Raw genomic sequence first — 14,172 nt, 5'->3', positions numbered from 1 at the left:
GGGGGGGGGGTGTGCGTTGGGTTTTTTTTTTTTCATTCTGAACTTTAACTCTTAAATGAGAAGAATTCTGCTGGATTGTGGAAAGATGAAGATTGATTGCTGAGAAAAACATAAAATGAGATCTACAAATTGCAGCACAAGTGCTCTAAACGCTAGAAGCCACCGTGACTGACAGCTGGCAGCATGTTGGTGTGGGCACCTAACTCCTCCCGACACAAGATAGGGAACAGACATAGAAATTAGTAAGGTCACTTTGAATCTCAGAATCACCTAACTTGTACACAATGTATATAAAGGAAGAACAATCTTCTGGTTAACAGACTAAGACTGAAATTCAGGTAATTTTAAACCCAAGTGCTGATTTTAATCAGAATATAAAAAGCCTGTTGAAGCCTTTATTAAATGTCACTAGATGGCAAACCTTAAGGTTTTTTTCTTCTTCTCTATGAGAAAATATTTCTATGTATTATAATCCTGTTGCAGAAAACCAAAATATTTTCTTGAGAGAAATTAATCTGAAGTTCTAATTTGTTACAATTTGTAGACTGCCCAAGGTGTCTAATCTTCCCAGAAATCTAAATACTAAATGTAAATATTAAATTCTGCCTTTTTTTGGCCACAGGCTTTTAGTGAGTGACATAGTGTAAAGGATTAACATGAAATAGGCATTTCTGAATAATTTTAAAAGGACAGATTAATGTTTTGACAAGATTTTATTGTGAAACATTGGATTTAGAAAAGGTACAAAATGTCAACGGTCAGATGTGTGCCAGTACAGTATTTCAATAGTCTATACATGTGGACAGCTGAATAGCTTCACTGCAGAACGCGTGTTTAGACATACTATCTAAAAGGGGGCTGCAATATTCACAGGCTTAAAATACATAAATAACTTGAGCCAAAATGGCCATTACTGTTCAATGCTAATCAACATCTGGAAACAGGATATAAAGCACAATACAGTACAACAATCTCCTCGCAGATCCACGTTTAAAGAACATCAGTTTATTATGTCAATAATCTAAAGCTCCAGGACACTATTTTCAGGACTAGGATTCAGTTGGCTAGTTTAGAACTTTAAAAAAAATTCATGTTAAAAATGAGATTATGGAAGAAAACCCACAGGTATTTAATTAGAACAAAATACTGTGAAGCCCCTAAAAATTTTTCAGACTGGGATTTATAAAGTCAATTACTTCTAATATAGAACTTCAGTTTGTTCCTTTAAATTGTCCTTACTGCAGTTTGAACAGATATCATTAAGTGACCTTAATTCAAACATTTCAATTTGCTATGCATTTCTGTGTTTTAAAACCAATTTCACCAAACATGGGTCACCACTCAACTGGAAAAAAAAAAAAACCCATTATCAAAATACTAAATCTGAATTAAAGAAAGTCATAAATTTGTATATTAAAAAAAATAATAACACCCCCCAAAGGATAGCAGCATTCTCTACCCTAGTTTAGCAAGTTTAAAGAACATTTATAAACATACAAAATTGATTTTAGGGTATAAAAATACACGTATACCATATGAAAAAAGATAGTGTGATTTTTTTCAAATTATTCAGTAGTCTGTTACTGCTGGAAATTGTTTGAACTACTGAAAAGGTGTTCATAGTTCAGTACATGGGTGGACAGCCAAGGAACTTCAGATTTTAGTTAATTAAAAGGTGTGTAGCTTATTCTACACGATTAAGCTTACTGAAATATAAGCAGTTACCCTGTTACCAATCAGTACTCAGAGCTGAACTAAACCTTTACTTACGTAAGTCTACTTCACTTTATGCTGATTCGTAACTCACCTTCCTGAACAGAGACCTTGGGTATACTAAATTATGTCTAACTGAAATTTCTGAATTTGACTAATGTCCCTTAGGAGCAGAGCTAAACTTAAACTGATGTCATTTAGAATCAAAATCTACCCAAAACATTAAAACAACCCACCCTTTGACACCACATCCACTCCCTTAATTAATTTCAAGACCATCAGTTTTGGCTACTCTTTTCTCATTGTGTATCTTTACTGGGGGATGAGAATCTTGCAATTCATTAAGAAGAACCACCATAAGTTACAACTAAGTACCTTAAATCAGACAATGGGAATAAATTTTTTTAAAACTTTGAGTGTATATCACTAATTAAGGATGTAACATTGGGAGTACAATGTCTGCTATGGAATTAAAATTAGCGCTGTGCCAAACGGGAAAAATATATAAACAAACCACTAAACTCCAGTGTGGCAAAAAACATTTCGTTTTTTGTTCAGGAAGTGTTTGGCATGAGCAGCACTAACAAAATTCTACACCTCACAGACACAAGCTACAAAGGTTATCTAAAGCCAATACTCACTGTCCATCAATTAGCTAGCTCTTAATGCTGCTTCAAGCACTGCACTAGCCACTTCGATCTTTGTTTCAGACTCCTCTGTACACACATTTATATTTACATAAAACATTTATTAAACATGATTTTAAAACATAAAAACCTTATGTACAAAATACCAACATTCCTATAAATAAACAGTTGGAGAAAGGCACTTGCAAGAAAAATCTACAGTAAATCTTACAAAAACCACACTGCCTCTGTTACTGTACAATAGATAATCTTTCGGTAAATCCCTATCACAAGAATGTAAAACACTAATTACTTGTTATAACTAAGAATATAACCATTACAGTTGTATTTACACATACATATATGCCTTTTTTTAATTTCACTTGAGAGCACCATGATTTCCATTCTAAATTTATATTTTGATACAAAGTAAAAGAACAGTTGCCAGAAACCAGTGTTCAGTGTCACTGCAGTTTCATGAACTTTTGGCTGACATCAGTGTAGTTGAAAAGACTCAGTTGCTGCTTTGTAAAAAGTACACCTAGTTTGTTATTGCATGTTGTCCTTTTAGAGAGAGCACTGCTATGTTCTCTATGCAATTGTTTAATACTATTGCTGGCAAAAAGTTTCCAATATCAAAAAAATAAAAACATTCTTCAAGCCAGTTGAAGTATTTCATCTGAACAGTAACTAAAAAAAGCTGCATATTAATTATAAAAACTTGTAGGAAACATGCCAACTAATCTGGTGTGCAAAAATATTTTTTTCCACTACACAGGATTTTAAGGGCTTCACAGAATCACTCAAATTTACACTGAGTAGCAAACCCCATCAATAGCCAGTTCCTCAAGGAGATGTTAGTATACTCCCACTTTTATCAAACTTTTTACCCTTTGACAACGCTGCAACCTGTTTGAGTAGTTCTCTGTTTTTGGCCTGCAATACAGATAAAAAAAGTTTTATGAATTACTGAAACGTCTCAGTAGTGTCATGCACTAATTTCCCATCGCATTTACGAAACAAATTCCCAAAATGACCATGCTGAGAATATTAGCACTTTTCAAAGACTTGTACATGCTTTTTGATATGCATGTTCCATCTTTAACAGAAAAAGGTAACCACATTTCCTGTATTGCAAAACTTACTATCTGAGGTCTTGCACTGAGTATCTGTTCAGTCTGTGATTTAGAAGGCAACTAAATTCAGGCTTTCTTCCTGATAAAGTATGCTTTAACAAGAGACATTTAACTGTCAATTGTGTTAATGCTGAGCCCTTAAATCAGATCAATAGCATGCTGACAACTGGTTAATATCAGAGAACAGACAAAAAATAACATAACCTTTGAGAAAGCATGTGAGGTAAGCATCTATCTCAAAGTTAGAAAGCACTCAAGACCTTGACCATCCAAGAACTTGGTACTATTTCATTGCCATGAGTGAACAGCCTGAATGTGTAATTCCATCTGAAGTATTTCTCAAGTACTGATAAGCAATTACTCACCTGCAACTGTTCCACAGTTTCCTTGTGAGCTTTCTCCATACTGTTCATCTTTGTCCTCAAGTTAGACTCCTGGTACTGGAAGTCTGCCTTCAGTTCTGTCAACTAAAAACACAAATTCTATGGAGATTCCTTGGACTGCTACAGTATACGTCTTCTAATCAATCTGTGAAATCTTTATGCAAGCCTCAGGAATCTCAGGAAACACTGTTATTTATTTACTATTGTAGTACTGACAGCTCAGTACTTCAGAAGTAGCTTGGAAAAGTAAGTATGTCTATTTTATATGAAGAAAACAACTCTACTTATATAACCATATTGTTTGCTCAGGATTTGGCATAAAGAAGGTTAATCCTCAACAAAAAAAAATTCAAATACAAGACTAATGATTTATAATCTTAGCTGTTCTTTCAGCTGCGAGATCCTTATCACAATCTTCAGTTATATCTCTTCAGTTATATGGTACGGTAACACATGAAAAATCTTCCATACTAAACCAGAAAGGATTCCTTTGTGTCCTTTTATGCTACAATTTGTCCTAAACAGAAGTATATGTTCCAGAGTTTCATTGCTTTTCAATCCACAACAACAGTGAATTCAACAGTGTTATTAGAAATGTCTAATTAAAACAATTTAACTTAGGATTTAATTCTGAGTGTATGGTGTAGTATTGCTGCCACTGGATCTCTCCTGAGACAGGCAGAGATCCAGATAACATACACTAAGGCAGGTGTTTCTAAATTGTCACACATGCTTCTATCCAAGCAGCTGAACACTTCTTCTGGAAGCATGTGCAGCAGGGTGAACTACTAACAGTTTGTTGTATATGGACCCAGAAATTTTAGGAACCACTTCTTAAAAAAAAGTTTAGTTCCAGAAACCATCTCAGATTCACCAAGCTATTTTGAACCTCTCTGGTCAATTTGGATTTACCAGGAAATGAAGCGTCTTTGCTAGCAAGGGAGCCCACTATAACAAACCAGAGCATACATTCCAAAAACAACTACCAAGACTGCTATTATCAACCTTAGATGTGTAAAATCACATGTAGTGAAACAAGGTATTCAAAAGAACTGTCAATCAAATGGTCCTAAATAAAGTGCAGGTATCTTGATACAAGCATATATACCTCACTGTACACAGACTGTTGCTCAAGGTATGTACTTACGGCTGTTGTAAATTCCAGGGGATCCAGTACAAAACCACATACCACAAACTAAATACCAAAAAACTAGTGGTAGTATTGCACCATAGTAAAATATGCAACTAGATGAGATGAGCAAACACACTACTTGTGAACATTCAGTGAAGTGTGGTCCCTTCCTAATGATCAAGTCTCAGGGCCCCACAGTAACGTCTTGGTGTCTCACTAACATTTTGTCCAGAAAGCAAAACAAGGCTAGTACTGCAAACAATAAGCACTGGTAATGATATGGCTGAGATCTTGACTCATAACAAAAAATGATGAGGATTGTCTGTAAAGCTGGTGTACTGAGTTGTTTTTCTTGCCATGCATTATATATTTTAGAGGTTTTTCTTTTGGAGTACTCCAAACTGTTCAAATGTTGTCCCTACAGAAATCTTGGGACAAAATATTAACAGGAATCTCACACAGGTCTGGCTCAGGTTTTCATCCCACTACATATTTTTACATTTACTATCTCGCAGACAAAAAAAATCTGCAGTACATTCATTTGTTATAAATTTTTCAGCTACGGAAACATTGTACAATAGGTTCAGCTTTTCTCCCCCCCGCAGCAGCTGAAGAAAGTAAATAATTCATGCCTGAAGGAGCCTTTAAGTTCAAAGAACTCTGAGGTCAAATAAATAGTTTTAGCAGTGGGGATATTAAAATTAGTAGATGCTCTCCCTATGGAAACAGCACAAAACAAGTTACTGCAGTAGTTACGCAGAAGTAGGTGACATTTCCTTACCTAACCCTTTTGTTAGCTTTGCCCAGTAGATCAAATATAAAAAGAGATAAGTGAACTTCCTACTGACTCATGATCTTCTACTGGCTTCATAAGAGAGAGATCAGGGCCTTAATGTCTGTTCTTTGAAGAAAATACCTAAAGAGAATCCATGACAGACTGTTCAGCTCTTTCACATTAACCGCTTAAAGCCTTGAAATAGCAAGTACTTCCAACACTAGGTATACTATAACAGTGATATAAACGAAAAAATGTTCATTATCCTTTACACAACACATTTAAGTGTAGAAATGAAGATACTGAACTATGGTTTAAAAGTGGAAGCATTTTCCTTTCGGGATCAATGAGCCTTTCTTAACCATCAGTGTTTTGATAGGACACAATGCATCTATACTCAAAATTTTACTTGAAAATACAGTAAATTTATTTTTAATACAATTCCATAACCTACTCAATCCTGAACAGACATTCTAGAGCCACTGTTACAGACAGTGTCTTAAAAGCACATCATTCATCAGATGGCAGAGAAATAAGCTCTCATAAAGGCAGAGCAAAGTACATATTAGTAGTTCTTTCTCTTGTTTGTCATTAGATTGTTTGAAGGGTGAGTATCTTGTATGATTTCACTGCAGCCATTTGGGGCTGAGTATTTCGCTTAACTTTTGTTGACTGCCAGGCATCTAATCCAAGCTTTTCTCCTAGTCTCTGACCATCCACAAAGACTTGATAACCTACACTACACATATGCTACCAATCTTTTAAAGTCAAAACGCTTAATTGTCAAACACTGTACACGTAAACTCAGAATGGTTACTACTCTTAATCCTCCTCTTATCTTGTGTGCCCATCAACCCATGTAGGTATCTGGGATTTTTGGCATGACTCAGTTTAGAATATATAAAACATACAAACCACTGTCTGACATTTTATCCATCACCTGTGGCACGCAGCCTGAGCAACAGTGAACCAGATGGCTAGTTTCTAGATGGCTGTCTTCTAGATGGCTAAAGTGAGGTAAGATTAATTCCTTTTTGACTTAGAGCCAAAATATATTCATGATACAAAAGTCCCAAACTTGTCCTTTAAATGGTAAGATCCGATTAGTTGCTATATAAAAAAACTGTATCTGATTTTTGTTTTATCTCACCATTTTGACATTGTTAGGAGTCTACAAAATAGAAAAAAAAGATAAAGTTCTTATTAAGCAGATGCAACTTTTACCTTTTTATCTTTTTCTAAAATAGTCTGATCCCTTTGCTGCAGAAGACGTTTAAGTGACATTACTTCTTCTTTCAGCTGACTTATGAGGACGAAGTTGTCAGTTCCTCCACTGTCTGCTGACTGATTTATAGAGCTACTAAAAGTAAAAACAGCAATAGTTACTCACAACATCAATAGAAAAAAACAGTAGTTTTTTTAAATTTCAAATTGGGTAATTAATATTTCTACAAACATCCTTAAGGACTAATGCAAAAAAAGTATGTACCTGACAGAAATGGATGCAACTGGCAAATTACCTTACTAATGGCACACATTACATACACCTGCAGAAATATAATTAAGTATTAGCTTTGAGGGGGACAAATACCTTTTGACTGAAGCAGCCACTTTTCTTTTTATTCCAACTGTTTGGCCAGAGACAGAACAGAGATTCAATCTCACACATTAAGGTCCAAAAGACTTCTCTAACACTACGTCAGCTTAAAGCAGCAGGTTCAACCCTGCATCTAATCAACAAACCACCAATGTCAGGGAATACTGTTTCGTTGATAACTGTTGCCTTGTACATAAGCTTTATTTAATTTTGCCCCAAGCAGCTTAAAAGCAGGAAAACAGTGCCAGTTTTCTGCTAATAAAGTCATTTAGTTGACTGACAGCACTCAGATGCTACCCAACAATCTGTCTGGCTGGACAATAGTTTTACCTCCCTCATTCTTCAGACAAAAAAAAAAAAAAAAAAAAAAAAAAAAAAGAAAAGAAGCAACTGGCCACAAATCAGTGCTCTATTTGGTTGAAATGGCTCAGCTTTACAAAAATATAACTTTACCTATCTCCATTTGATGGCTTGGATTCCAGTTTGGGTTTTTTCTTTGGAGTTTCATTCTGAATAGCTGCAGAGGATTTATGGCTGAAATCAAACAAAATGTAAACCTAAAGCCTCATACTATATAACTCTCTAATATCACCATTTGGTACATGTAAAATAACTAACTCATGCTCCTAACTGGAATGCTAGAGACTAGCCAGAAATGCAAGAAAAGAAGTCCTTTAAATGAAAACTGCAAGATAAATTAAAAGGAAATTAATAAATAATATCATATTTACCTCTGTTTCCATAGTCCCTGATCTTGTTCTGGACTCAGATTGCTGATTCTGAAATATGTGAAATGCACTTGGTAACTGACCAAACATGCCATTATTTCTAAGTTTATGTGAATGTTATCTGTACTTGAGAAAAAGCCACCACCCCCCTTTTTTTTTTTTAATAAAGTTAACAATTATGAATTTTCAGCTGGACAGTCGTATGATCTGTCATATTCGTGACCACTTCTACCATGTCAGGATGCTATAAAAATATTTCTTGGCTAAATGTTTACACTATTCTAAGACACAAGGGGTAGACTTCAAGACTGATGGCTAAACCTTTTTGCTAGTACCTCCCAATTTTTGTGAACTCTATATTGCTAATCTTGTACTCAGCAAGCTGGTCTAAAGCAGCATTCCTGGGATTCCCATACTGCCATATGAATGCTGTGTGAAGTGGTGCTTATGTGGCAGCATAAGAGCAAAGTTAAGTTTTGGATTCCTGAAAATAACTGCTTCTCAGCTCTAAACATTTGTTTTCAATAATTTCAAAAGCAACTAATAAATACCATTGATATAGGAAGGGTAGCATTTCAAAGATTGCACTGAATGAAATAGTTCAATGAATCTATATTTCTACCTCATGGTCTCTATTGACTCATCTTAACAATAACTGAAATGGATAGGGAAAAAAAGTCATATTTATTGGACAAGAAGCAATGGACCCATGGCAGCCTACAGAAAAAAGGCGCCAAACCAGTAACATTGTGATCCATATAGAGATATGCTTACTTTTATAACTCTTGAGTATATTAGAAGCTCTACTCTGTAGTAAAGAGCTAACTTTTTTTTATTTATTTAATCCTTACTGTATCTCTGCCACATGCATTAAATTAGATTTAGCTTGTTGTAACTCAATTTTCAACAGAGATTTGAAAGAACAGGAATAGTACAATAACTCTCAGCATGACAAGAATAATATTCTTCTTCGAATTCCTAAAAAAACAAATCTTATTTTTCTCTTCTTGTAAGTGAAAGTAAGTGCATTTCTCTTCTCCTCATTCCCAATATCATTCCAGCTTATTTTCCTTCTACCTTTAAGTCACATCTAGTCAGGCAAGTTTCAGTCAAAATGGAAAATTATAAGCACTAGAAAAGCAAAACCTAGAATGGAAGTGTTTGTGTGTCTGGGGTCAGGGTCATTACCATTGCAGCACTAGTATTTACTATCCAACACAAAAAATTAAATAAGTAGTTCTAAAGTTAGGCTGCCATAAGCCTACCAATGAAGTAAGAATTATGGCTACTATTATACTGGCATAAAAGCCAAATCAATTCTGGGATTTATGACTAAATAAACTGGGTTTGTACGTTAAGGTTGGTACGCTGCGTATGCCACGGCCAGAGACGGCACAATAAGAAAAGTTGCAGAGGATACGACAAAACTGTCTGAAATGTTACCAGAGCGCCACTAACTGAACTGACAGTGTTATTTTCCTATGTCTGCATCACAGCCACTCACAAACTGCCTATTCCAGCAAGATTTGATTATAAAAACTAGCAGAGATACAAACTGGTCATAGACTGAGGGTGATCCCACACAGTTGCTTCTGCTTCTCCATTTATCTGCAAGTATGTGTGCACAAACACGTCAGAATGAAGCAAGTTAGGGTGGAGATTCTGAGCAAAGTAGCTCTTCTGTGCTCACTTCTAATACACACCTTTTAACCCATGGTAAATGCATGTAGAATAGCAGTTACCACACAGCAGTTACTGCTTAGAAAGCCAAATTCAAGTTTATCCCCAAGGAACTCGTTTCTGTAGCCATTCCATGGGCTTCTTTTCTAGACTTGCTACCAATTTTAACATTGACTAATTTGATGATCACCAAGAATTACTGCTTTTTGGTGACCTCCCTGCACCCATACTGTAAGAATACAAGGATTTTGACAGACCATGGAAGAACAACATTCTGCTACTGCTTTTGATGCCATGTTTTAAACAGCATTTCTTATTTCCTTTGATTTGATCTCAGTACTAACAGAACACAGAAGAGGAAGAGGTACCAACAGCTACTTCAATTTTTTAAATACTTACTTATGATGACTGCTGCTGTGACGATGATGATGATGGTGATGGTGGTGGTGTTTTGAATGATGCTGGTCTTTCTCAGTAAGAGATGAGGATGAGGAGTTAGAATGTGAAGATCCTAGGCTCTTCCTCTGTTCTTTTGTCTTCTGTAGCACTCTCTTGTAGGACAGTGTGCAGAGCCAACACAACAACTTTCCATCAACCTTTTGGGAAATAATTCATAGCAGGGTTTTTTTTCTTTTCCAAGTATACTTGCACTAGAAACATGTATTTCAATATTTGCAAGAAAAATTTGTTTCACTTCATCTGTTATCTTTGGGAAAAACCCAGACATCTCTTTGGTATGAAACAGCACTAACACATCTCCAACATACGCATGTTAACTTTTAGTAAAGTGAATCTGACACCATTTCTTTTTGCCATTTGAAGTTATGCTAGAAAACAGTCTTAGCAAATGTTGGACTCGCTCTGTATCACAGAAGTGACAATAACTTTTTACAGGGACAAATCATTCTTAGTTTAGACACCATGTACCCTCTCTCAACCCATCGCATTCCAGGCAGAATCAAGATGTCCAGCCAACGTGCTACTTGTACCAAGTAATTTCTTCTGTAAAAACAGCATTATTCTTGGGTTCAGGCAAGAGGCTTTTGAGGTCATTTCCTCAGCACCTTCTGGAATGAGAAAGTGGCACTCACCAAAGCTATTTAAGAAAACAGAACACAAAGGGCTGCTCAGAGCAGTCCACCTCTCTGATGCTGTACTTTAAGGCAAGGCAGACAAATCAGAAGAGGTAAAGCGACAGATTTGAGTTACGGACACACATAAGATCCGATGTATGGGAGGGAAAAAAAGAAAAAAAAAATAAAATCAAAGCACCAGGAACCATTCAGCTGCTTAACCTCTGTTCCCCAGCTACAACTGTCAGCTTCCGCTTAAGCTTATTTTTAAGAAGAGTGGTTTAGTTTAAAGTAAGGTAGCTCAGTAGCTAACACAACAACCACAAGTTGTGAAGTTTAATTCAAATATTGTAAAGCCCAGCACAGTAACTGTAATCTAATATTAGTGAACTTAAGATACATTCCTGCTAATCTCTCTCTTACAAAGGAGGAACCTTGTCTGCTGTCAGCCTAAGCCATTACAGCTGTGGAACAAAGCCTACCTTCCTTCTTCCCTCCTCTTTCCGATCAAAAGCACACTGCTGTTTGCACTGTTCACATGTCTGAGGTGGGCCGTACTTCTTCTCCGAGTTGGTGCAACGCTGACATTTTGTGCCAATAAATGCTGCAATAATGTTACAATACTGACAGGGCTTGGGCTGAAAAACAGGTAAGTTGAGCTGAAGTTAATACATTTACAGTTTCTGTAACGAACACAAGTATTTCAAATCGCACAACGATGCTTCTAAACTACCAGGGCTTCATACAACCTATCTTAAAGAACCTTTTTGGTACCATTTCTATCTTCAGTACTAAACTCTTCCCCTAAAAAGCTGCTCCTTCAACGCTCAAAACCAGTCTGGACTTTCCATGAAATTTTTACTTTAAAAACTTTAAAAGAAAAGTAATCAAGTCATTTTTTAGACTGGAAGTTTCTGAAAACATCCCTCTCCCTTGCACTACTCAGGGATTTGATAACCCCACAGCTCCAAGATTAGTACCCTGATCCCTGCAATTCTGCAGGAAACGTAGAGAAAAAAAACAAAAAAAACCAAAACAACTTGAGATACCGTGAGGTCAGGTTATCAACTTTTAGATCATACACTCAACTACAATAATACACTGCTGGAAAATAAAATTGCTGCCAGCTTTCATAGGTTAGAAATGGCTGATTATCTTCAACGCAGTTCCGTTTTTTTGATGAACTACTGACAAAAAACATTGTTGGATCTACCTTGCACTTCATTTTGCTACATTTTATGCTTTTGAAAGAATGTCCTTTGTTCGGTTTACATTTACATTTACAAAACGCCTGACTACATACCAAGAGCTGTTATGTTTCTCAGATAAGCTGAGTTTCATCTAATATGGTTTACGTCAAGTGTATAGAAGTTACGCGCTTCTGTTTCACAACAAGATTATCTTGATACCTTCTATAAACTAGTATCTGCAGGGCACTCAGATACAATGGGTGTATTCATATATTAAAAAATTAATTTTTCTAACAGAACTGAAGTTGAAATTTGAGATGAGAAAATGCAAAGTAACGTGGATACAGCTAATACTCATAAAATCTTTCCTACTTAATAGCTTAACACGATTAACATGCATTTAACGTTTTTAAGACTTACATAATATAAAGTATGCGGTATTATTAGATTTTCACATTTACCACTCATTAAGAACACAGACAGCTAACGGTCTTTCTGCCGTCAAGCGTGCATTTAGGAGAATATGCGAAGAATAACTTTACACGCATAAAGCGAAGTAACATTGTTTTTGCTGTGAATAGCTATATCGCAAGCATTCATAACCGTTAAGCTGCATAGAACCACGCTGAACTTCAATTTGAAAAAAAGAAACGGTAAGCCGCGAAGGAAATCAAGAGCTGCCAGTAACTTCCAGTACCTTTCTGAAGGATAATCTTTTTTTTTTTTTTCCCCCCGAAAAAATGAGGTTAGTCGCAAGAGAACTTTCTGAAAGGTAACCTTCCCCGCCCCCAAATACGAAGTTTAGCTGCAAGAGAACTTTTTTTTAATTTAAAACGCGAACGAGCTCGGTATTTAGAGCCGAGAGCCTACTCACCGTTCCAAACTGCTTCACGTTTTGGGCGCACTTCTTGCATATCGTATTAGTTTTGCTAAAGGCAAAATCGCATAATGTTGAACTCGGCGACGGGCGCACGCCTCGACGCTCCTTCCCCACGCAGCGGCTGGAAGGCGCGCACGCCAGCCCCGGCCGCGGTAGCCGGCGGGCCGACAGCTCTGACGCGGTCCTGCCCTCGCTCGCACGGCCGGCGCAGGCACGGCCGCCTCGGGGCACGGCGGCCCAGCCCTCCTCCGCGCCCCCGCCGCTGCCGGCTTCTGCCCGCACCGGCGCCGGGGTGCCCGCGCAGGGACAGCGGCGGGGCCGCCCCGCTGGGGGGGCGAGGCGGAGGCACCCCCCCGCTCCTCCGCGCCCTCTCCCCCCCGCGCTCCCCCCCTACCTCTCCTGCTGGAACTCGGACCGGCAGTAAGTGCATTTGACGATGGGGTGGGCGATCCGGCACTCCTGGGGAGAGAAGAGCGGCGTTACTCCCCGCTCCGCCACCGCCGCGAAACCCTCCAGACGCCGGTGCCCCCCCGGGCAGGCGGCCGCCTCCCCCGCGCCAGGGCCGCCGCCGCCGCCGCCCGCCTCCTCCTCCCGGCCCCGGGGACGCCAGAGGGCTGCGAGAGACCCGGCCCCGCGGCGGCGGGGGGGGGGGGGGGGGGGCCGTCCCGCCGAGCGCTGCCCCGCTCGCCCCCTCAGCCCCGCCGCACCTTGCACAGCTGCTGGCCCTGGGAGAGCTCCTCGAAGGGGTACCGCTGGTTGCACTTGGTGCAGGCATAAAGAGCCGGGGCCGCCGCCGCCGCCATCCGCGCCGCGGCCGGCGGGGCGGACGCGGGCGGGCCGAGGGAGGGGAAGAGGGAGGCGCCGGGGCGAGGGCCGGGGCGAGGGCCGGAGCGGCCGCCCGCGCCGCCGCCGCCGCCTCCGAGGAGCGGAGCGGAGCCGCGCCGCGCTCCGCCGCGCCCGCCGCCGCCGCCGCCCTAGGCCCCGCGCAGAGCCCGCGCCGCCGAGCCGCGTCCCCCTTGTGTCGGTGTCGGCATCGGCGTCACCCCGCGCCCCCCGCCCTTCCCTCCGCCCCGGGCTCGGGCTCCGGCGGCAGCCAATCACCGCCTCGCGCCAAACCTGCCTTCAAAACTCGCCGCCCAATCGCCGCCCACGCCGCCCGCGCCGCCGCCAATCCCGCGGCGGGCGCCCTCGCCCTGCGCCGGGCGGCGATTGGGTGGCCTCGCGGCCGCGGCGCCCATTGGGCCGCCCCGGGCGCCTTC

The 14,172-nt window shown here is 39.8% G+C and overlaps 1 protein-coding gene across 8 annotated transcripts; it reads right to left on the bottom strand.

The window, feature by feature from the left end:
* Positions 1 to 694: 694 nt before the first annotated feature.
* FAM76B (family with sequence similarity 76 member B) lies at positions 695 to 13,788 on the bottom strand. Of its 8 annotated transcripts, none has more exons than XM_030042942.2 (10): positions 13,621 to 13,788; positions 13,308 to 13,372; positions 12,908 to 12,962; positions 11,326 to 11,481; positions 10,170 to 10,366; positions 8,094 to 8,141; positions 7,816 to 7,896; positions 6,990 to 7,125; positions 3,841 to 3,942; positions 695 to 3,275 (listed from the first exon to the last, which is right to left on the bottom strand). In XM_030042942.2, exons 1-10 carry the CDS (start codon positions 13,714 to 13,716, stop codon positions 3,186 to 3,188), a joined length of 1,026 nt encoding a protein of 341 aa, XP_029898802.1. In that variant the 5' UTR covers positions 13,717 to 13,788; the 3' UTR covers positions 695 to 3,185. The 8 variants fall into 8 exon arrangements, 7 of the variants coding, with proteins under 7 accessions (XP_029898802.1, XP_029898803.1, XP_029898806.1 ...); XM_030042943.2 differs by having other exon boundaries at positions 6,990 to 7,122; XR_005930913.1 differs by lacking the exon at positions 695 to 3,275 and adding an exon at positions 5,772 to 5,906 and having other exon boundaries at positions 3,840 to 3,942.
* Positions 13,789 to 14,172: the final 384 nt, after the last annotated feature.

This window comes from Aquila chrysaetos, chromosome 19, assembly GCF_900496995.4.
Source record: "Aquila chrysaetos chrysaetos chromosome 19, bAquChr1.4, whole genome shotgun sequence".
Taxonomy (NCBI): Eukaryota; Metazoa; Chordata; class Aves; order Accipitriformes; family Accipitridae; genus Aquila; species Aquila chrysaetos.
This window is presented reverse-complemented; position numbering and strand designations above follow the sequence as displayed.